At 42.2% G+C, this 22,790-nt stretch overlaps 1 protein-coding gene across 1 annotated transcript; it reads right to left on the bottom strand.

Moving 5' to 3' along the window:
* Positions 1-6,235: 6,235 nt before the first annotated feature.
* Positions 6,236-22,075, bottom strand: SLC3A2 (solute carrier family 3 member 2). The gene is made up of 9 exons (XM_077455839.1): positions 21,646-22,075; positions 19,617-19,790; positions 17,949-18,052; positions 16,148-16,219; positions 15,989-16,053; positions 15,675-15,861; positions 14,784-14,924; positions 14,453-14,560; positions 6,236-7,211 (listed from the first exon to the last, which is right to left on the bottom strand). The coding sequence occupies exons 1-9, from the start codon at positions 22,073-22,075 to the stop codon at positions 6,864-6,866; spliced, it is 1,629 nt and encodes a 542-aa protein (XP_077311965.1). The 3' UTR covers positions 6,236-6,863.
* Between the last annotated feature and the right edge of the window lie 715 nt (positions 22,076-22,790).

Raw genomic sequence — 22,790 nt, 5'->3', positions numbered from 1 at the left:
TAGCAATGAACAGAGCCCTGTTTTATCTATCACCACTCAATATTACACTGCTCTGGGAAGGAATCATATATAGTTTTCAGAGGGTCTATGAGCAATGAGCCGTGATTGGGCACATTCATTATTACTTTCTCCAATCATGGCTCTGACAGTGTCCTGTGCCCTGATTGGGCAAAGCCTTCATTGCTTCAGCCAATCAGGGCTTGCAGTGCATTGTGCACTGTGGGTCGCTCGGCAGGCTGAACAAATGTTTAAACACCCTGACAATTCAGGTGTTCGCTGAATGGGCCCGAACCGTTCGCCCAACACTAACACACACATGTACCCCCCCCCCCTCACTTGTACAACAGCAAAGGTATTCCTAGTCTCAGCTCTTGTTTCCACATGTCGCTGAAACACAGAGGGCCGAGTACAGTCCACAATACAGTACAGGCAGCACACATGAGGAGTGTACATGCAGGAAGCAGCCAGAGGTGGCAGCAAAGAGCCCAAAGTCAGCTCAATGACACAGAGCAGCCAGAGCTGCCAACTCGCGCACATACAGAAAGCCATCAATGCCACGGTGCGCCCTAGCATCCTCCCCTATCCGGTGGCTGGGCCCCTCAGGATGCCCGAGCCCCCTACAAGTGTTTGGGCTATCCCCCCTGATGGCACCCCTGACTAAACTCCTTGGTTTTAACATGAAGTATTAGACAGGATTAATTTGGTTTGTTGCAAGCTGGCTGGTAAGTGAACTGGGATTTTTAGTTTGTTGTTTTTTGACATGTTTCCCCCTTCCATGTGCTCCTTGCTGCTAAGGCCAGTTATAGGTTGGGCTTCTTGCCATTTGTTTGTACATACAGATGTAAACACACGTGCCATGGGCGATTCTGCCTGCGATTCCAAATTGCACTGCAATGCTGGCAAAATGCAGCATGCGTATTTGTGTGCCATTCATTTTTAATGGCACCTAAAACATTTATCGTGTGGCAATTGCTGCAAACCGCATCCCATGAAGCTTGTTGCCTAGGTGTGAATGGGGGCTTGTGGATAGCCAACTTTCAAATACCTCCCTACACCTATTATTACTACAAAATGCCAACACTCCAGTCCTCAATATCACTATCTTTCTCCCAAATCAGACAACCTAGTAATAAGTGAATGTCATAAAGTCCACTCCATTAGCAATTTGGCAGAGTGGAGGCTGAATTTACCCTGCCATGTAGATGCTCGCAATTTTGTTTACTAGCAAGCTAGGGATCATCCCAGAGCATGGGCTGCCCAGAAACACCCTTTTGAACACAAGTTACTCATGAGCAAGATACAGTAGGTTACCCCTCTTGCATGCACTGGCAGAGGGTGCGAGGAATTATGGGGCATGTTATGCCCTGGGATTGCCCACACAGAACCCCATGACATCACTGCTACACAAAGAAAGTGCTATACATGAGCTATCCTTTTAGCTAAAATATTACAGGTTAAACTGTTTAACCACTTCAGCCCGGGAGATTTGGCTGCTGAATGACCGGGCCATTTTTGCGATTTGGCACTGCTTCGCTTTAGCTGTCAATTGCTTCAGCTGTCGTGCGACGCTGCACCCAAACAAAATTGAAGTTGTTTTTTTCCCACAAATAGAGCTTTCTTTTGGTGGTATTTGATCGCCTTTGCGTTTTTTTTTTTCGCTATAAACAAAAAAAGAGCGAAAATATTGAAAAAAAAACACAATATTTTGTACTTTTTGCTATAATAAATATCCCCCCCCCCTTTTTTTTTTAAAAAAAGCTAATGTTTTTCCTCAGTTTAGGCTATGTATTGTTCTACATATTTTTGGTAAAAAAAATCGCAATAAGCGTATATTGATTGGTTTGCGCAAAAGTTATAGCGTCTACAAAATAGGGGAGAAATTTATAGCATTTTTATTATTATTATTTTTTTTACTAGTAATGGCTGTGATTTTTAATGGACTGCGACATTATGGCAGACACATCGGACACTTTTGACACATTTTTGGGACCATTGGCATTTATACAGCGATCAGTGCTATAAAAATGCACTGATTACTGTAAAAATGTCACTGGCAGGGAAGGGGTTAACAATAGGGGCGATCAAGGGGCTAAATGTGTTCCCTAGTACGTGTTTCTAACTGAAGAGGGAGGGGACTGACTAGAGAAAGTGACAGATTGTGGTTCCTAGCTAATAGGAACACACAATCTATCACTCCTCTCAGAACAAAACAGGGAAGTGTGTGTTTACACACACACGTCCCTGTTCTGTCTCTCATGCTCACGATTGCTCGTGGTCGGCAGTCATCACGACCGTTGGCCACAAGCAGCAGCACCCCAGCTGTGCAGCGTGCGTGCCTGCTATCCCGATCCCGCAGGCCGATGAATGCCACTAGTCCTCTCGGAACCAGCCCAGTGTTAGTGTTTTCCTGCTGTGCATTCTGGGGGGTGGTATTTAAGGTACCGACACCACTTGGCGGGGGAGCTTTTTATTTTCTGTCTATTCGGTTCTGGTGGTCCTCCTGACCCAGCCCCATGGCCCTCCTAGCCTGGGGTGTGGAACCATGCATCCTGAGTCTCGGGGCTGGCTGGCCCAAGGCGACGCAACTGCAGGGACAGGCCTGACTGGATTTCGGGGTCTACTGATCCAAGGGTGGTCCGGTGCTGTCTCATCTGAAGGGAGAGGCCCAGCAACTGAAGAACCCCAAGGACTCTTCAGGAGAAGGCCGTGCGCAATGTTGGCTTCTCTGAAGGAGCCTGGAGGCTTAGTTGAAGGATGCAACCTGGATCAACACTAGGGATGAGCTCGGTGTTCGACTCAAACGCATGTTCGACACGAACATCGGCCATTCGTCTGTTCTGCAAATTCTGAATTTTGTGGACCGTAAGCACCTAATTCGTGTGGCACGAACGGCCCACAATGCACTATGCCATTGCAGTGCATTGCTGGCTTATGATTGGCCAAGTATGCACTGTGACCCCGCATGCTTGGCCAATCACAGTGCCGGCAGCGAGGAGAGCCATAATTGGCCACAGGCAGGATGCCTGTGGCCAATTATAGCTCAGGGGGTTTAGTACATGCCCCACACTATATAAGGCTGCCAGCGCGGCGGCCTTGTGTAGTGTGTTCCGGCTTGCAGAGAAAGAGCAAGATAGGCAGGGACAGTGTTCTTTTCTCAGGCATCTGCAGGAGTTAAACTGGGTGTTGTGTGCCTCCAGCACAATATACACCTGTATCTACCCTTTTTTGCTGGTGTTCTCTAATACAGGCATCTGCAGGAGTTAGTGGGTGTTGTGTGCCTCCAGCACAGCACAGTATACACCTGTATCTACCCTTTTTTTCTGGTGTTTTCTAATACACGCATCTGCAGGAGTTAGTGGGTGTTGTGTGCCTCCAGCACTGTATACACCTGTATCTACCCTTTTATGCTGGTGTTCTCTAATACAGGCATCTGCAGGAGTTAGTGGGTGTTGTGTGCCTCCAGCACAGCACAGTATACACCTGTATCTACCCTTTATTGCTGGTGTTCTCTAATACAGGCATCTGCAGGAGTTAAAGTGGGTGTTGTGTACCTCCAGCACAGTATACACCTGAAGATACCCCTTATTGCTGGTGTTGTCTGTTGCATATCTTGCATATTAGCCTTTAAAATTAGCACTTTTGATTTCGAACGTTCGAGTCCCATAGACTTTAATAGGGTTCTAAAATTTGTATGACTTTTTGGTCCGTTTGAAGGTTCTGGTGCGAACCGAACCGGGGAGTGTTAGGCTCATCCCTAATCAACACACATATGGTATCGCCGGATCGGCTGAGAGAACCTGGTACCGTATGTTATCTCTTTAAATTTATCTACGTCCCTCAGTAACGCTAAGTGTATATCACAAGTCTGTGGCAGAGACTTTGTCGAGCACCCTACCAGCTGCTAGGCCTATGAAGAGGAGGTCTATCCGGGGGTTGTTAAATCTAGTTGTGAAACAGTCTTTATTCTCTGGATTTTCTCTAAGGACCATTATTTTTGCAATCTAAATACCGGAACTCACTCCTAACCCTCTACCCTTTATTGAACGACTCTGTTTCTGTTACAAATAAATAACCCAAAAGAAGATTCAGTGTCAATTTCCACATTCTTTGGGCCATCTACCACGGGAACCCCTAGATGGAGAAGTAAACAAGAAGATAACAGTAAGCCCAATAAAACCAGCAGCTCCTTTGGGGGTCAGTGCTACATGTGAAACTTTACCTCTGTGCAGGAGCTTCCTGTAATAAAGACCAATTGATGCTGCTCTGTCTTGTGCAGGGTGACTGGTCTTGTCCCTGCCCCCTCCTGTAGTTTTCTGTTGACAGCCCATAGTGGGTGGAACCCCACAGCTCTGCTCTCTGCACAGGCTATGTATAGAATATGGATGATGTCACTGCTACTTTTACAGGGTAATATCTGGGTTCACAACAGAGTTTGGTGCACACAAAGTGGATTATAACTTTTGTGACTATTGAAGAAATTTATGTAAATGAAAATGTGATTGGAATTCAGCTTTAAGATCTAAAATTTGTCTGTCTACCAGGACTTAGTAGCACAATTTATTGTGACAAAGCAACCAGCGAAAACCAAGTAGCTTTAGCATCTAATTACTGGAAACAGCAGAGCACCTCCTGTGACAGTGCCTGTTCAGTTTGTTCTTCTAGCTTCACAGGTGCCTATCAGGAATTTGACATCATTATAGGTATATTCCACCCAGTACTGTCTCTAATCATTACTGATGATGTCATAGGGGCAGGTCTAGGAACAGGAAGTGCTGGCATCTCCAATAATACAGAAGCTGACTCACAGCCCATATTACTGTCTTTGGAGGCGAAACAGAAGCGGTGATACGTTTTAGAGAAAAATGTTTGTTAGAATTGCACATTGATTCTTAAAGCTGAATTCCATGTATGGTAATTTTAACATGGTTATATTGGTCCAGACTGTACCAATATATGTTTCATATCTGTGGGATCCACTTGAAAGCTGGAAATCACAGTAGTGGGTACCAATGCCCAATGTTGAGTGACTACCCTTGTGAGATGTGAACACAGGAGGTCAGTCGCTTGAAACAAGCACCATTCAGGGAACACATTTAATTTTCTCAATTAATGCAAAGTGTTCTATGATTGGATGAGGTGGATGTCACTGCCATGCCTCGCCACCTCATCCAATCCTCACTGAGATAATATACAGTAACGTGTGCCCTGAATTATGCCCATGCCAAGAAAACGACCTCCTGTGTGCACATTGCAGCAGAGCAACTGCTCTGCATGGGACACAGGAAGCTGGTGGGGATTACTGTAGCATTGTTGCTCACAAGAGTGTTTTTTTAGCCCACAGTTAAATATACTAACATTGGTCCAAGCTGACCAGTCTTGAACAAGAAAAAATGCAATTGTGGTCAGTATGCAATGTGCAGTGGGGCAGCGGCTCAGCACAAGACTTGGGTGTTTACTGCAGAAGTGCAGACTACTATAGTGATTGTCAGCATCCACAGCGGTCCCTTATACCTTGTACACATGGTCGGACATTCAGACCACAAAATCCGTCAGATTTTTTCAGATGGATTTTGTCCTAAACTGGTGTTGCATGCACACGGTCGGACAAAGTTGTTGAAAAATCAGATCGTTCGGAACGTGATGACGTTCGTTCGTTACGACGGGACTACATTGAGGCTAGTAGCCAAAAGCTTTGGTCTTGCAATTTGATCTGAGCATGCGTGGCACTCTGTCTGATCGGAATTCTCTACAAACGATCGGAAACACTCTGATCTGATTTTTTTGTTGGAAAATTTGAGATCCTGCTCTCAAATTTTTTCCATTGGAATTTCCGATGGAAAAAGTCCAATAGAGCCCACACACGATCGTATTTTCTGACAATATAATCCGATCTAATCTTTTCCATCGGAATTTCCAACCGTGCGTACAAGGCATAATGTATAAGACATGCATAATTACACTGGTCCAAGCTGGAGCAGTGTTACTATAAAAATCATACCTAGAGTTCATCTTAAAATGCTTGGTAGTCAAAGTTCTTATTCATATGATTTGGTTGATGTGAAATTGTACATTGCAGTGATTCCTGCAGATCCAAATGGTCTGATTCTTTACCCGCCTCCTTCTGAGCTTAGTGGGTAGTATAGTGGCATAAGCCATACTGTAAAAGGTTATCAGTTGTCAAAAATTGTGTTTTCACTGAATAAAGTTTGTATATTAACCACACAGAGAGATCCAGTCACAGAAATGCTATTTTTATTCATGGAATATTATTCTGACCTTTAATACTTTTCTCCCTTTTAACTAGTCCCTCTTCTAACACACAGAAACCAGCAGAGGAAATTATTTATCAAACACTGTGCAGCAAACATTTATATTTGTATGAAAATAAAATCACACAAGCACAACAATGTGCACACTCACTATTCACAATGTTAGGAAAAAAGAACGAAAACACACTCCATTTATTGCTATTAACGCGTTTAAGGAACCCCTTGCTGTATAACGACCTACCTGAAAACCTATACTGCTGCAGCAAATGTTACCCTTTTGGCGAATGAAAGGGAGGGAGAAGTGAAAGGGATTTATGAGGGCTAAGGACATGGCTACACATGATATTTGTGTCTATAAAACCCTATAAGACCACCTATCCATTAGCAGATATATGCTATTAATCATAAATGATCATAAAGTAACTTTTCTCTGCTACCATGGAGAAGGTCTTCCACTCCAGGTGTTTTTTTGTTAATATACAGTATATTAGTGTGATCGCATATGTAGCCATTTCCTTATACAGTGAGCCTCTTAATGTGGGGAAAAAAGGGTCAGAATATGGAATGTGAAAGTTCCCCTTTTTAAAGGATTATTTAACCGCTGTAGGGGTATTTTAGCAGTAGAGCCTCTCCTGGCACTAGCTTCAGATTTTTTAGAGAGATACTGCTACCCTCCTTCCTCTCTGAGTTTGAGCTCAGCACCACCGTACACTGCTCTGGCAGGCTTTTGTGCTTTATTGTTACGCTTATCTCCTCATCTGGGTCAAAGTTTACTACAGACACAAATCTTTCATTTTGGTCCCAACTGCGCCCGAATGCTAGTGATTTGTCACATTGATGAAGTAGTGTGAAATCGCCATGCAGAAGTGATCGCTCTTTTCCACGCAGGTCACTCAAATGTTTGTACGCACTGAGGAATGAATGCTTGTTGTCTTCTTGTCCCTAGAAACATAAAAAGGGACTATGTCATATTTTCTTTTCAAGATAAGTGATGAGTATAAGCAAGCATTTCAGGATTACCGTATATCAGGTTTCTGTTTAAGCTAGGAGTTCAGGGAGCAGAAGTTTATGACAAAACAGCATTTTTCCAGTCATGTAACTCTAGTTTGACTTCCATTGCAGGCAGCCTCCCATGATCCTCTCTGTAATCCTAATTAGCTGAAATTAGCTAAAAATGTCAGAAATAGCCCATGTCCTGTTATGGTATAGGTACCAAAAGTGTAACTCCACATTTGTTGAGAAAATAAATTTGAGCGCCCGTGGAACTCCCCATAATGCACTGCGAGATCACAGTACATTGATGGCTTCTGATTGGCCAAAGCATACACCTGACCTGCATGCTTTGGCCAATCACAGAGCGCTCTGCTGTGAGAGCCATAATTGGCTCAGGGGGCTAAGTCCATGCCCCACACTATGTAAGGCTGCTTACATAGCGACCGTACATAGTGTAATGAATGAGAGCAGCAAAATTAAATTTCTAAAGGAAAAAAATTAATTTAAAATTGCTTGCGGTTGTAATGTATTGTCGGATTCTGGCAATATACATAAAAATCATTGAAAAAAAATGGCATGAGTTCCCCCCTCCCCCCCAGTCCATTACCAGGCCCTTCAGAGGCTCTTTACCGCGATCGGTGTAGCGGTGTGTCAGACTGGCACGCACCGCCAGTTATCCTGCTGGACATCATACGACCCCTAGTCAGAATAACAGAACTTTTCTGTTTTAGCAGAAACCCTCATTCTGCTATAGGCCAGATGGGAAGTGGTTAACCACTTCAGCCTGGAAGATTTTACCCCCCCCCCCCCCTTCCTGAGCAGAGCAATTTGGCACTGCATCACTTTAACGGACAATTGCGTGGTCATGCAATGCTGTACCCAAATTTGCATCCTTTTTTCCCCACAAATAGAGCTTTCTTTTGGTGGTATTTGATCACCTCTGTGGTTTATTTTTTGCACTATAAACAAAAAAAAGCGTCAATTTTGAAAAAAAATATTTACTTATTACTTTTTGCTATAATAAATATCCCCAGATTTAAAATAAATAAAAATAAAATTTCTTTATCAGTTTAGGCCGATATATATTCTTCTACATATTTTTGGTTAAAAAAAAAATGCAATAAGCGTATATTGATTGGTTTGCGCAAAAGATATAGCGTCTACAAACTATGGGAAAGATTTATGGCATTTTTATAATTTTTTTTTTTACCAGTAATGGCGATGATCTGCAATTATTAGCTGTATTGCGACAATGCGGCAGACAGATCGGATACTTTTGACACATTTTTGGGACCATTAACATTTATACAGCGATCAGTGCTATAAAAATGCACTTATTACTGTGTAAATGTCACTGGCGGCCACTAAGGGGAAGGACATACCCATACGGGATTTCGTCCAGGAGAGCCATTGTGCCGCAGTGTATCTGCGTGAGCCAGTTGGGAACCGGTTAAAGGAATATTTCATATTTTCACTTTAAGCATTATTAAAATCGCTGCTCTTGAAAAAATGTCAATTTTTAGAACTTTTTCTTGCATTGATACATGTCCCCTGGGGCAGGATCCAGGTCCTGATACACTTTTTATGCCAATAACTTGCATATAAGCCTTTAAAATGAGAACACATTTTTTGCCTGTTCGCATGTTCTGCTGCGAACCGAACCGGGGGGTGTTCGGTTCATCCCTAATTACATTTATGGGAGTATTGTATACACCAGTGGTGGCCATTTTGTATTCTTTTGACAGTTTTAAGAAATTACAGTGACTGGGGATTGAAATTGATTTTTTTTTTTTTTATAATAAATCACAAACCTAACCTTCTTTAGGCTATAGTGTTTTTTTTTTTGTTTTTTTTGCCGTAAGTGCAGTTTGCCTTTAAGTCTACACTGTTCTATAAATAAAAAAATTATATATAATAAAATTACATTTTACAGGTCAGAAGTTAACACAGCTTTACAGTTTTTGCTTCAGAAATGTTAACAAAGCGTTTAGAGGTTTTAGTTGAGAAATGTTTTTCCATTTTGCAGAACCTTGGTTGCTTAGAAGTACTATAAGGCTCGAAAAACTTGCTGACACTAGATTATCTGGGAACAATGATATCTACTGAGTCAGAAGGAAAAAAGGTCTTGGTTGGAATATTTAAGACAGCAATGATAAGGAACTGCCTGGTTAGAGGACTTAAAGGAGAAGTTGAGCCAATACTTGTTTGTCTGTACTTCTGTAGATCACAGGAGTGCAGTTCGTTCTGCACTCCTGTGTCCTGTTTTCAGCAGACAGTGTGCTTCAGAGCCATATGATTGGGATCTGCCAACATGCCTGGACCGGCACCCTGCTCAGCTGAGCCTGAACCGGCCTCTCCCGCCCCCTCAATAGCCCCGCAATCCAGTGAGTGAGGGGGGCGCAAAGAAGAGAGCGGTGACAGTCACCAGCTCTCTGCTCAGGGAGCTCTGAGAACCAAGCAATCAGCAGTGTTTGATCACTTGGTTCTCAGTCTTAGAGCTGGCAGGGGACTGATGCAGCATAAGACCGATGCTGCATCCACCTAGGCAATTATGATTCTGCAAAAAAAAAAAGAAAATACTCTCCTCTCTCACTCTCTGATCACCATCCTATTAGTTTTGCTCTCTCCCTTCAACCGCCTCACTGTTACCTGTAGAAACCTTCGCCACCTTAACCCTTCTCTTCTCTACTCTGCTACTGATCACCTCTATGAAAAAATCTCAGCCCTGTCCTGCCCCAACCTAGCCACTTTTGTCTACAACAGCTCACGGTCTTCCTCCCTAGACAAGCTTGCCCCCCTCACTACACGCAGAATCAGGCCCCGGACTGCTACAACCCTGGCAAACAGATGACACCAGAAGTCTCAGAAAACGTAGCCACACTCTTGAGCGTCTGTGGCATGAGGCTAAGTTCCAGAAAGACTTCAAACAAAATAAAACTGCCCTCCTAAAATACTATTGCTGCCTCCACACTGCCAAACAGACCTTATTTATCACACTCATTAACACCTTCTCATCCAGTCCACGTCAACTCTTCTCTACCTTTAACACTCTACTTTGTCCTCCACTGCCTCCACCCTCTAATTCACTCACTGCCCAAGAGATCTCCAATTGCTTCAAAAATAAGATTGATACAATTCATGGGGAGATCTCCAATTTGCAGAAACCTCCCCTACTCAACACCCCATGTCCACAGATACAATCATTACTTCCCTCATTCAACCCTGCTAGTATTAACAAGGTTGCTAAACTTTTATCTAACACTCATATAACCACCTGCCCCCTGAATCCTGCTCCCTCGCAAATGCTAAACTCACCCTCTGACTGGATTCTACACATTCTAACTAACATTTTTAACCTCTCCCTCTCATATGGCATCTTCCCAAACTCTCTAAAACATGCACTAGTCACTAGGGATTGGTGAACGGTTCGGGCCATACATTCGTTGTTCGGTGATCATCCGAACAAACAGGTCGCTCGACCGTTTGTTTGCCTCCCCCCCTGAACCGACCACAATGCATTCCGGCGCTGAACAGTGCATTGCAAGTCCTGATTGGCCGAAGCAGTGAAAGCTTCAGCCAGTCAGGGCACAGAGCACTGTAAGAGTCATGATTGGACATTGTCATATCAGCCAGTTGTGTGCATGGGTCAACTGGCCAGCCAAATAATACTTGTACAGATCAGGACAAGCTAGACCTCCCTTACCCCGGGGCCTCTGTAGCACCATCAGCTTAAATCTTGGCTGGCTTGTGCCCCAGAAAAAGGAAAGCAAAGTTTTATTTATTAGGCGGAACACTAAGGACATAAAGAAAAACAGGCAATAGCTTCATCTTAAATAAATTCATTTGCCCAATCAGTGAGAGGGGGAGATGGGCCCAGGCCTTTAATCGCTCCTTCATAGCTTGTACCAATGGAGCTAAATTAAGTGTAGCTGATGACATTTGGGATCAAATGTCACACGCATTGTAAATTTCATTTTTGACTTCAGGACAATAAAGGTTCTGAGGGTTAATTATTATAGGTAGGCCTAACACCAGTCTGGCCAGGCTATGCTTGAAAGTTCTGCCTGTTCATGTGAATGGTGAGGTGCACATGACAGGCCAGAACCAAGTCTGGTTGGATGTTTTGGTGTCACTTACAATTCTACTTCCTCCTACTTCCTCCTCTCCTATTCCTTTCTCCGTCGGGAACCCCCAAGGTTCTGTTCTTGGACCTCTCCTTTTCTCAATCTACACCACCGACCTGGGTTAGTTTATTGCCTCCAATGGCTTTCAATATCATCTCTACACTGATGACATCCAAATCTATCTCTCCACCCCCCAGCTCTTTCCATCTGTCTCCTCACACATCACCAACTTACTAGCAGACATATCAGCCTGGATGTCACATCACTTCCTCAAACTCAACCTATCTAGAACCAAGCTCATGATATTTCCTCCCCCAGGTGCCATTTCCCCTGATTTCTCTGTCAATATCAACGGCTGAACTATCAACTTGTCCCCCCACGCCCAGGTCCTAGGTGTAATCCTGGACTCTGAACTAACCTTTCGACCCCACATCCTATCACTATCCAAAATGTACTGCCTCAACCCCCACAACCTATCCAAGATATGCACCTTCCTAAACAATGTCACCACAAAGCTTCTACAAAGCTTATAATCTACTCCCTGGTCATCTCTCGCCTTGACTACTGCAACTCTCTCCTCATTGGCTTACCCCAAAATAGGCTATCCCTACTTCAGTTCATCATAAACACTGCTGCCAAGCTCATCCACCTCACAAACTGCTCAGCGTCTGCTATACCCCTCTGCCAATCCCTCCATTGGCTGCCACTCAACTAACTAATTCAATTCAAGATACTAACAATAACTTACAAAGCCATCCACAACCTGGCCCCCAGCTATATCACTAACCTAGTCACAAAATACCAACCTAATCTTTCTCTTCACCCCTCCCAAGACCTCCTGCTCTCTAACTCCATTGTCACCTCGTCCCATGCTTGTCTTCGGGACTTCTCCAGAGCCTCCCCCAACCTCTGGAACGCTCTACCCCAATCTGTCCAACTTTCTCCTACTTTGTCCACTTTCAGACGATCTCTGAAAACTCATCTTTTCAGAGAAGCCTATCTGGCCCCCACCTAACAACTGTACATTTATTTTCTCCATCGGCACATCCGCCAGAGTTATTACATCTTTTGACCTTGCCTCTTAGATTGTAAGCTCTAAGGAGCAGGGCCCTCTGACTCCTACTGTATTAAAGTGTATTGCATTTGTGCTGTCTACTGTCAAGTTGTAAAGTGCTGCGCAAACTGTTGGTGCTATATAAATCCTGTATAATAATAGTAATAATAATAATAGTTCTCTGTTTAGTATAGTCAGGAAGCATTCATTACAAAGGAATACATTTATGTAAGGAAATCTTCTAATATTTCCTCCTTCCCTGATCAGCCCCTAACCTGTCCACCTTTAGGAGATCCCTAAAAAAAATCACTTATTAAGGGAAGCCTATCCCACACCCACCTAATAACCCCATCAAATCATGCCTTTTGTACCACCACCCCCTCCCTTTAGAATGTAAGCTCTATGAGCAGGGCCCTCCTGTTCCTTCTGTATTGTACTGTAATTGTGCTGTCCCCCCTCTACATTGTAAAGTGCTGCTTAAACTGTTGGCGCTATATAAATCGTGAATAATAATAATAGTGAATAATAGTAATAATCAGAAGTTATTTAAAGTCAGCTCTCAGTACAGATGAATGTTTCCCATACTTATAGTAACAACACTAGATTTTATCTCTAAAAAGTTACCTGTTTAGGATTTTTGTACAGGTTTGAAATATATTGTTCTTCTAATGGTATGTAAAGCTTTGGATGTGGTGGAGATTGTGAAGTCACCACCCTGCCTCTCCACCTTGTCCAATCAAAACCTTCTTTTTATTGAGAAAAATGAAAGGTGACTACTACAGTGATCCCCTGCTTCATCAGTAGACCCACAGATTTGCATTTATATACTTACATTGGTCCAAGCTGGACCAATATAACTATGCGATAGAATCCATGCCTGAAATAAGCACCTATCAAGCGGACTTTCAGATACGAAAGGACATATGTATGAACTGACATTACTAATTTTTGAGTCAGCAATCTCAATGTCACTTTGTCCCACAAATACAACAAGACAAAACCTTTTCTCTAGTGACATATTAAAAGAAGAAGTGGTGCTTCTGTAAAAGATGAGGAACTTGTGATGTCAGAAAACTGCTTAATTCATAGCAGTGTTGGCAAATACTCTCAGCATTAAAACTTTCTTATGGAAGAATCCAGGTTGTTTAATATATTAGGTAACTAATAGACATTAGAGGATTATCATTTACTCCTGGTAAAATGATCTGGAATGGGCAACTATTTGAGTATGTATGAAGTCTCTGAAATGGTTAGAGACACAATATGCAAAATTGTGTACTAATACTAGTCCACCTAAACTAACCATGTCACTAATATTAAATCTGCATCAGATATAAAAGAAGATATATCTACATACCTTTCCAGTAAGCGGCCAGTCAAATTTTTTGTTTGCTTCCACAGCTACTGGTGCTGAGGGGGGGTTGTTAGCTAATATTGCTTGATATTTTTTCTGTTGGGAATTTTTTCTAGAGATGGGGTTCTATTTTTTGGTGTGATATTTGGGGTATGGAGGAGTGTTTGCAGTGAGGGATTTTTTCAATTCAGCCCACTGCTTTTGGGCTGAATTGAAATTGCTTGAGTGAAGGTGGGGTTTGCTTTGGGGGGGTTGCTTGGAGGGAGAATGGGCCTATCAGGTGGGCTGTACAGAACCGGGGGAGGGGCCTTGTTGGGGGCCATGTTAGCTAGGCATACGCATGGCTGCCATCTGAGAAAGGGGTCGTCCAGTTGGGAATATGGATACATATCCTTGTTCTTTGCACTTTAATTCATGGCATTTTGTATGATGGAATCTCAATATATAGTATTTGGGGATAGCTATAATACAGTATCAATGTTAGCTGTGCACCCCTCAGCATGGCAGATAAAAGTATGGTCCCTAATGCATTGGTGCAGGATAGCTAACCTGTCTAAATTGTTTATTCCTCTACCAATGCTCATATCATGGACTGACATTTCATATCTATGAGTATTTTAACTAGTTTATCCATCTTGAATTTTACTTCAATTCTCACCTTAAATGTGATGTTCACATTGACACTTGAGTTCCTTTCTGGTGATCCTTTAGAAAATCCATAGTTTTTGCTATCATCCCACTGCATGTATGGAGAACTGTCTGCAGGCTGAGGGGAGAGAAGATGACAGATAGAGTACTCTTTGAAATCTACACGTTACCGTTTTAGGATATATTCCCACATCACTGCAAATTAATCTTTCTCATGGCTGTTAATAATAATGAGCAAGACCTAGTCTGCCTTCTGTTGCTTGACTTTAGTAAGGAGCAGAACATATAAACAGAAAAAAACACTAATAAAAGTAACAAGTGATTATACAAAAATGACTTACTTGTCCAGGCAAGTCTTTGAGTCCAATTTCATCCCCATACAAAGTAAGAGGTGTGCCCTGAAGAGTGAAAAGCAGCAGCTGGTAAACGCGCAGCAGATTCTCGTGCAGCGCAGAGGCCATGTGTCCCAACCGTGGTCTGACCTGTGGGGAAGGATTTAACACATGACTTGTCTTAAACATCATGGATAGGTATTTGTAATAATCAATATGCAGGATTTATAATGTGCTGGCAAAGGTTCTAGAGACAAAGAACCCATAATACACGGGCTTCTGATCATTTGTAAAATATCACACTTGGAAGAACCCTTTATCTTCTGTCATACAAATCAGCTTACTGAATTTTAGATAAAATACCACAGCCTGTGAACCATGGTGCTTTTGGAACGTTTCAGTCCAATGTCAGAGTTCTATGGCTGTTCCTATCTTTAAATACATTTCTAAATTGTTGCGTCCCTTCTTCAAATCCTTTATTGTATGAACCATTGATTGGCATGGATAATATGAGGGTACACAACATATAAGGGTACAAATTGATTTGAACAGGTCAATATTTATTTTCCACCCAATATGCAGATATATTTTAGGTGGCATTTCAGTACATTTTACAATGTGAAAGGCAAGATCTTTGATTACTGCATTTTCTCTACACAATAAAAGCAAAATAAACTATTGCATGACTGTCACAAAATTGTTCTGCATTGCTTTTACTCTCCTTGATCTAAAGGATTATACAGTACATTACACACCATCATATGGAAAGAAATATGGCATAAAAGGTTATTCATTTCTTGTGTGCTACAACTGATGAAATAAACACTTTTATTTTTTGCTTTTGTGTATATAACTGCATCCATGGCCTCTCCAATACCCTGCTACTAAAGCTGCTCTTACCGTCCAGAGGATCCTGTCCTGTTCACTGGCAACCTGTTGGTACTGCTTGATGCGCTCTCCTAGAGAGCTGTCACTTGAGTTGTCCTTGTGGATCAGGTAGCGTGCAGTTAACATGCCTTTAGCAGTGTCATTTAGAATTGTTAGAACATTGTCACTGTGAGGGTCATTAGCTGAGGCAAGCAGCACCCTGTCAAGATGAAAGATGGAACATCATAATAATAGCTATATAGCTAACAAAAATACAGCGAAAATAAGCAGGATATGGTCAGACAATGGCTGCCAATAGCAGAGGAAAAATTAGGTATGCTATTCACCTTGCTTTCCCATCTGAGCTATGGTTGGTAGTAATGTTCCTCAGTTCTTCAAGAAACTCACCTGGCTGCAATATCAGAGATATGATTAAACGTCAGCAAAGAAAAAACAAAAGAGAAAACTTTAATTTTTTTGTCAGTGAAATGCAAATTTTTACATACATTATCTATGTTCTCGATCCCATTGAAATGAATTCCTCCAACGCCAAGATCAAGCCAGAAGGTCATAGCTTCCTACAAAAAGAACATGGTGTTTTTTTAAATAAACAGCTTTCTGCAATGTATGACTATGTTTTAATAACAATTAAAAAAGGTGGCACAATACAGCGGGATAGCCTGAGTCGCCAGTGACTGGGGCAAGACAAGTATTGCACCCTCTAACCCGTGAACTGTTAGTCCTTCCTGAGTTCCTTCCACTGGAATGTATAAGATGTAGCTAATCCCTATGGACTGAGAAGAGCATGAATGAAGAAAGATATGGATTTGGTACAGTGACACTGAGAAATTCCCAAACTAGTTCCTGGCTTGTGTCAGACACAAACAAACACAAGAACAAACTGGGTGCTGGATTTGGATTTTCGAAAGGGTCACTGCAATTGTCACTGGGCATACTGGCTTCTGTTTGACAGCACTCCACAAAATGGAAACCACTCTCAGGAAAGAGGGAAAGGACCCAGAGTTGAGAATCTACACACATACAATCCGATGAGAGTGCCAACATCCAAGAGTCCAAGATAATTTAATGATAAAGTAAATTCAAAGAAGAAAAGACCCAATGCATTTTGGGGACCTTCACCAGGGCTTAAAGAATATGTTCACCCTTGAAACAAGTTACATGGTACAACCATATTTTCGGTTTAGCATGTAACATGTTCCAATATTTGCCCCGCTGACCCCCCCTCACCCCTTCCCATGTGACAGCACATGGGGGAACTCCTCCCCAGCACAGCCACACCATCAATTTACAGAAATCTGTTAATGAACAAACTACAAATCCCATCTTCTACCGCAGCAAATATCTTGAGGTTCTCAATGGCCTGCAAGATCTCTGACGAGTGCCCTCGTAGTCCACTGAAACCTCCTACAGCTTTCTAACAGAAAGCCTGTACAGAGGTAAGGGCAAGAAAGCTGGAGGATGTGTCTGCAGGATCCTGACATTTCCCTGCCTCCCCCCCTCTGCGGGCTCCTGTAGGAAAACGTAAATGCACATTTTTTTTCTGCAAAAATACTTGCATTTATTATTTTTTACAGAAAAGTGAACTTATCCTTTTTGAATTTTGACTGTGCCTGAATGGACCCTTGGAAGGTTTCAGGAGGGCAGGTTAAGCCAAAGACTTGGTGCATTCACCAACACTGGTATAACCTTCTCTCCTCCAGGCAGTAACTTACAGTGTTGTTTTATTTGGTATCTGCTTACCTAAGTTGGTTTAAGCACAGTCAGAATTCTTGAGCCCTGATGAAAGGGGAGGTTGTTTGGCCCCTGAAATGCAATGGCTCTATTTTGCTATGAATCAATTTTATCAATAAAATACCATGGATGTTTGCAGCTCTCATTGGATTGTATGTATGTGTCAGATATACAGTACAGGCAGGCAGGCAGCTGGAGGGTGACACAAGGTGTGTGTCTATGGGTGCATGCGTGGATCAGGGAGGTGATAGCACTGGCTCCTCCCCGTCTGCTACTTCCTCATTTTGAGGACGTGGCTCTGACATTCTCCTCCATCAGCCTGTGTCCTATCATCGCTGTTTGTCTGATCACCATGTCCAAGTTTCTGCCTTAATATCAGTGAAGTCAGATAACAAAAAGGAGACCCTCATATCCCCCCCGCCCCTAAGAATTTAGCTCTCAGGGCAACCACCTCTGCAGGTCCTTTTACAATATTGGCACAATGTAAACGCAGAATTCTGTAGTGATAAGGAAATATATTTTAAAATAGTAAAGTCCACAAGCAATGAAGCTCACCTTAATTTGGCTCAGCAATTCGCTATCCGGTGCTGTCACACTGTAATTAAACCAAACATTGCTGCCACGGTAGTTTGGAGTGAGATCCAAAACAATCTGAATACCTGACAAAAAGAAAAATGGAAAAAATATCTGTTGATTATCAGCTGCTGGGCATTTATTTATAGATCATCTTAAAATATAACTGAAGTTTTATAGGTTTAGATATTTAGAGATTATTTGGAATATCAGTCAGGTTGTTATTACCATCTGTGCCCCTGTTAGAGAGATTGACCCTCTCTGTTTGCCCAGGAGACCATTATGAAAGAAAGTGAAATAAAAATCACAATTTGTGAGTCGTCAACAGAACATGAACAAAGGGGAAATCCTCCAGTGGGGACACTATTTCTGATGACCCTGGTGGCTACCAGGGATTTCCCTCACTTTGGAAGGATTTCCTCTCACTCAAAAAAAAAACACCTGTCAGGGGTTATAGTCCTCCCTTACTCTAAAATGAATCATAACAAGTTTTGCCTTCAGTTTAGTTTTACACAGCTAGTTTGTGGGGAAATACAATAATTATGAAAAACTAATAATTTATCATAGTGTTCATTTTAATTGCAGCATGAGGTATATGGACAATATTTAAAAGAGATTTTTTTTTTTTTTTTTAAGATTCATACTTACCTATGTGGATGCAGCATCAGACCAATGCTGCATCTGTCCCCTGCCATCTCTGCACTGAGAACCGAGCCACCAGGTTTCACAGATCCCAGACAGGAGAGCTGCTGACTGTCAGTCAGCATCCCTCCTCTCTGCTTCTCCATGCTCATTGGAGCTCTGAGCTGTGGAGGGACAGGGAGCGGCCATCTCAGCGGCTCGCTGAGGTGCTGAGACTGCCATCAATCAAGGCAGATGGCAGATCCAGACTTGGAAGTAGGGATGACATGCTGCCTCGACTGATGGCAGTGACGTCAGCGGAGAGCGGACTTCAGGCTGCTCTCTGCTGAAAACGGTAAACAGGAGTGCAAAACGAATTGCACTCCTGTGACCCAGAGGAGAAGCCAGCCTAAAAAGCTCAGGCTGGACTTCTCTTTTAATAACAGTGTACATTTTTAGGGCAGTTATCCATTAGCAAGAAGATTTTAGCTGTATAGCGGTTATATGAAAGTCCAATATGATAGTCCAAGTACAATATTCCCAATGCACACTTTCCTGAACTTGCCTGGAAATGAGTGCTGCATTGACCAACCAGCTGGAAGCCAAAGACATTCAAGGCAAGAAGTATGTTACCAGCACACCAAGGATCTCCAGAATGGGTCCAGGACACATTCCTGCTGAAGGGGTCCTGGGAAACTCCGAAACATTGCTATTGTGACCATGATGTGATGTCTGAATAAAGCTTTGGATCCATTCTGGAGATCTGGATGTTCTGGTTACATACTTCTTATGTTATTTGAAAGAGGGTTACTGGAATTTTCTAATTGCCTTTTGCCTAAATAAAATCCAGATAGTTAAATTCCTTAATAAGGCTGTTGTGAAAAAAAATGTAAGGAGAATAAGGGGTGCTACGCTAAAATGGCTGCTTCAGCAATGTAAAGATGTAATATCCAATACGTCTTTAAACCCTTAACTCCTATGGAAGGACACTGCATATCTGTTGCGTATAATAATTCAAATAATACTCACTCTTCTTATGGGCTGCCTCTAACAACTTTGTAAAGTCTTCCATTGAGCCATATTTGTGATCAATTTCTTTAAGCTTAGTATCTGAAAGTTTGTCTGCAGAAGTAGTATGCATGGGTCCAATCACCAGGCCTTTCACCTTAAGGGTGCCGAGGGAATCCAGGCGTTCTTGTATACCTAAACAAAGTAAAAATGTAAGAATTAGAACTTTGCTTGACTAGTTATGATCACGTGTACTCCTAAGCCCCAAACTCTAGCTCACATCTACAAATATACCACAGTACAGCTACAAGTTTCAGCATATCTGGGATACCTTAAACCTTCACACATCTTAAAGAAATGCAAACACTAAACTAATGTGTGACCAATAGATTCAGTCACTTTTCTCCAGTTACCAGGGTTCTAATGATCTATTATACGTCTCTTATTGGTCACAGGAGTACAGTTACAGTACTTTTACTAAAACCACTGTCGGCTAACAATGCAGAGCCACTCCAGACTCTGATGCCTCGTACACCTGATCGGACTTTCCAACAACAAACCATGGAATTTTGTTTGAAGGTTGTTGGCTCCAACTTGTCTTGCATACACACGGTTACACAAATGTTGGCCAACAATTACGAACGTGGGAACATGGTGATGTACAAGACGTACGATGAGCAGAGAAAAAGGAAGTTCAGTAGCCAGTGCACCACCCTTTGGGCTCCTTCTGCTTGATTCCGAGCATGTGTGAACTTTTGTGCAACGGACTTGTGTACACACGATCGAAAAGTCCGGCAACAAAGTTTTGTTGGCGGAAAATTTGAGAACCTGCTAGCCAACAAATGTTCGATGGAGCATACACGCAGTCGGACTTCTAGCCAACAAGCTCACATCCAACATTTCCTGTTGGAAAATCCGACCATGTGTACGCGGCGTAAGAGAATCAACAAAAATGTCGGGGTCTACCAAGATTCCTAAGTGGCAGCTGGTAGGACACTGAGAGCCTGAGCCAGACGCTCTCGTCCCCTCTCCTGCCAGGCATTCCGGTGATCACTGGAGGGGCAGAGCGCAGAGTGGAGACTGATTCTTCTCTGCTCACTGAAGACCAACAAACTGAGCAATCAGCGGTCATGTGATCACTCAGTTCTTGGTCTTTGAGTTGGTGGGGGAAAGCAACAGCATCAGCCCGATGTTGCAGAAGTTAGATAAATATGTCTGTTTATTTATTTTTTTTCACTTATTGCACATCTCCTAACTTAAAAAAAAACATTTACTGATAAAATAAGAAGGTTTCTATTGATGACCATCTGCTGAAAATGCTAGCTGCTTGACTGTCTTAAGACTCAAAACTTTCACTGCATGCCGTGACTTTAGTCATTGGCTCTAAAATAATAAAGCCACTGGATAAATATAACAGGCAGGCACCTGATATAAGTAGAGACAGCAGGTAAAGTTTCCATGGAGCCGTAGTAATACTAAGCATTTTACAATAAATGTACTATATGAGATGTTTAGATGTGTACTTTTTTTTTACCATTTTAAACCTTTAATATTGTGCCAATTTGAATATCTCACCTTTGTGGTTAGCATAACTAGCATATTAGCAACACAAAAATATATGCCGTGATTGAACCTTATATTTCATGTAAATGTCAGTCTTCACAAGATTTGCATATAATTCACATGATTTCCTAAGAATTATAAGTACACTATAATGAAGCTAATGCAATATATGTTCCAGCTCAGACTGGTATAGAACTTCCTCTACTATACTAGGTCTTCTGATGCAATCCTGTGAGTCTGTGTCTCTCATACAACAGTAGACTAGTAGCTCAAGGTTAAGACTTATATGAGCTAAATACATATTTTGGACAGATATCTGAATATAATTAGTGCAGTGGTAATCCAGCACAAGCACTAAAGTGGTCAAATGTCCACTTCCATTTGAAAAGGTCTAAGATCCTGAAGAAATACATATGTCCAATCTGTACTTAATTATTCCTAATCATCCTTTACTGCTAAAAATCACACTAATTTTTTTTCTACTCACCAGCAATATCACCAACTCCATCATCATTTGAATCTTGGAAGGTGTCAGGGTCTCCTAGCTGATAAAGAGGTCCCTTGTTCCACCACTCCATCACAGGTAAAGGACGACAGCGGGGAGCTTGGACAATGATAACCACTGCCCCGGCCAGCATTCCTAACCAGCCAAGCCAGAACAGGATCAGAAGAGTCCAACGGACTGTCACCCACCCCGGGGTGCTGGTCACTTTCAGAAGCTCTTCCTTGGACAGGCCAGTAAATTTACAAGCCTTAATGTTGTCATCATCTTCATCCGCCAGTTTAATTTTAACGCCATTTTTTTCATTGCCTTCTTCAACTGGAGGGTCACCGTCCCCTGCGGACATAGGTTGCTTCTCTGGGTCAATCTCATTCAGCTCCACGTCCTTCATGTCTAGCGCTGTATCTTGTGTCATGTCTAATGCGGCTGATCAACCTAATAAGCTAGAGAAATAAAGAGAATGTAGCGTAAGTATATACCATGCATCAATGATACAATTGCATACTGCTATATAAAGACAGTATTATTATAGATATTATAGAGAATGTATGTATACGTTCAAATATGGCTTTTCTAAATCCTGTAAAATCAAGCTACAGCATTTATCTGACATAAACAAACAATTAATTAGAGCTATCTCACCGGTTTCTGCTATGTTCTCGGCAGCTGTAGGGGTCCAGACTGCTATCATTGAATGGCTGGCCTTTAAATAGATCTTCTGCCCCTCCCTTTACTGCAGGCACATCCTCTTTGTTCTCCTAAGGGGGACCGAAATATATTGCAAAATACATACAAGACCAAGAAATAGACTACAGTAAAAAAGAAAAAAATTATTTATAATTTAAAGCAGACCATAAGCACAGGATGGAATATAAACCACTAGAAATAATATTAATGACATTTAACAGTCCTTTAATTTCTGCTCATTCAAATGGATGCCTTGTTATACATTTTGTCGCATGTTTTAGGGAAGGAGAAAAGCCAGTGTTCTTAAAAAGGGCCATTTTCACCCCTGTATTGCAGGGCAATGTTGAAAAAAAATCATGCATGCTGCGATTTCATGATTTAAGTCAGTTAAAAAGCAGATCATTCAACATTGTAAACCTCTGCATCTGAAATGTATCAATGCT

The sequence above is a fragment of the Lithobates pipiens genome, unplaced genomic scaffold (genome assembly GCF_037356315.1).
Source record: "Lithobates pipiens isolate NorthernLeopardFrog02 unplaced genomic scaffold, aLitPip1_a1.2 Scaffold_10, whole genome shotgun sequence".
Lineage (NCBI taxonomy): Eukaryota > Metazoa > Chordata > Amphibia > Anura > Ranidae > Lithobates > Lithobates pipiens.
This window is presented reverse-complemented; position numbering and strand designations above follow the sequence as displayed.

Bases quoted from the DNA above. Each gene is read 5' to 3' on its own strand.
- SLC3A2 (XM_077455839.1), bottom strand. From the start codon at position 22,075: ATGACACAAGATACAGCGCTAGACATGAAGGACGTGGAGCTGAATGAG. The intron at 16,054-16,147 runs GTATGTAAAAAT...CTGATATTGCAG, and splicing joins GGATCGAGAACATAGATAAT to CCAGGTGAGTTTCTTGAAGA. The intron at 14,925-15,674 runs GTAAGAGCAGCT...CCTTCCCCACAG, and splicing joins AGGACAGGATCCTCTGGACG to GTCAGACCACGGTTGGGACA.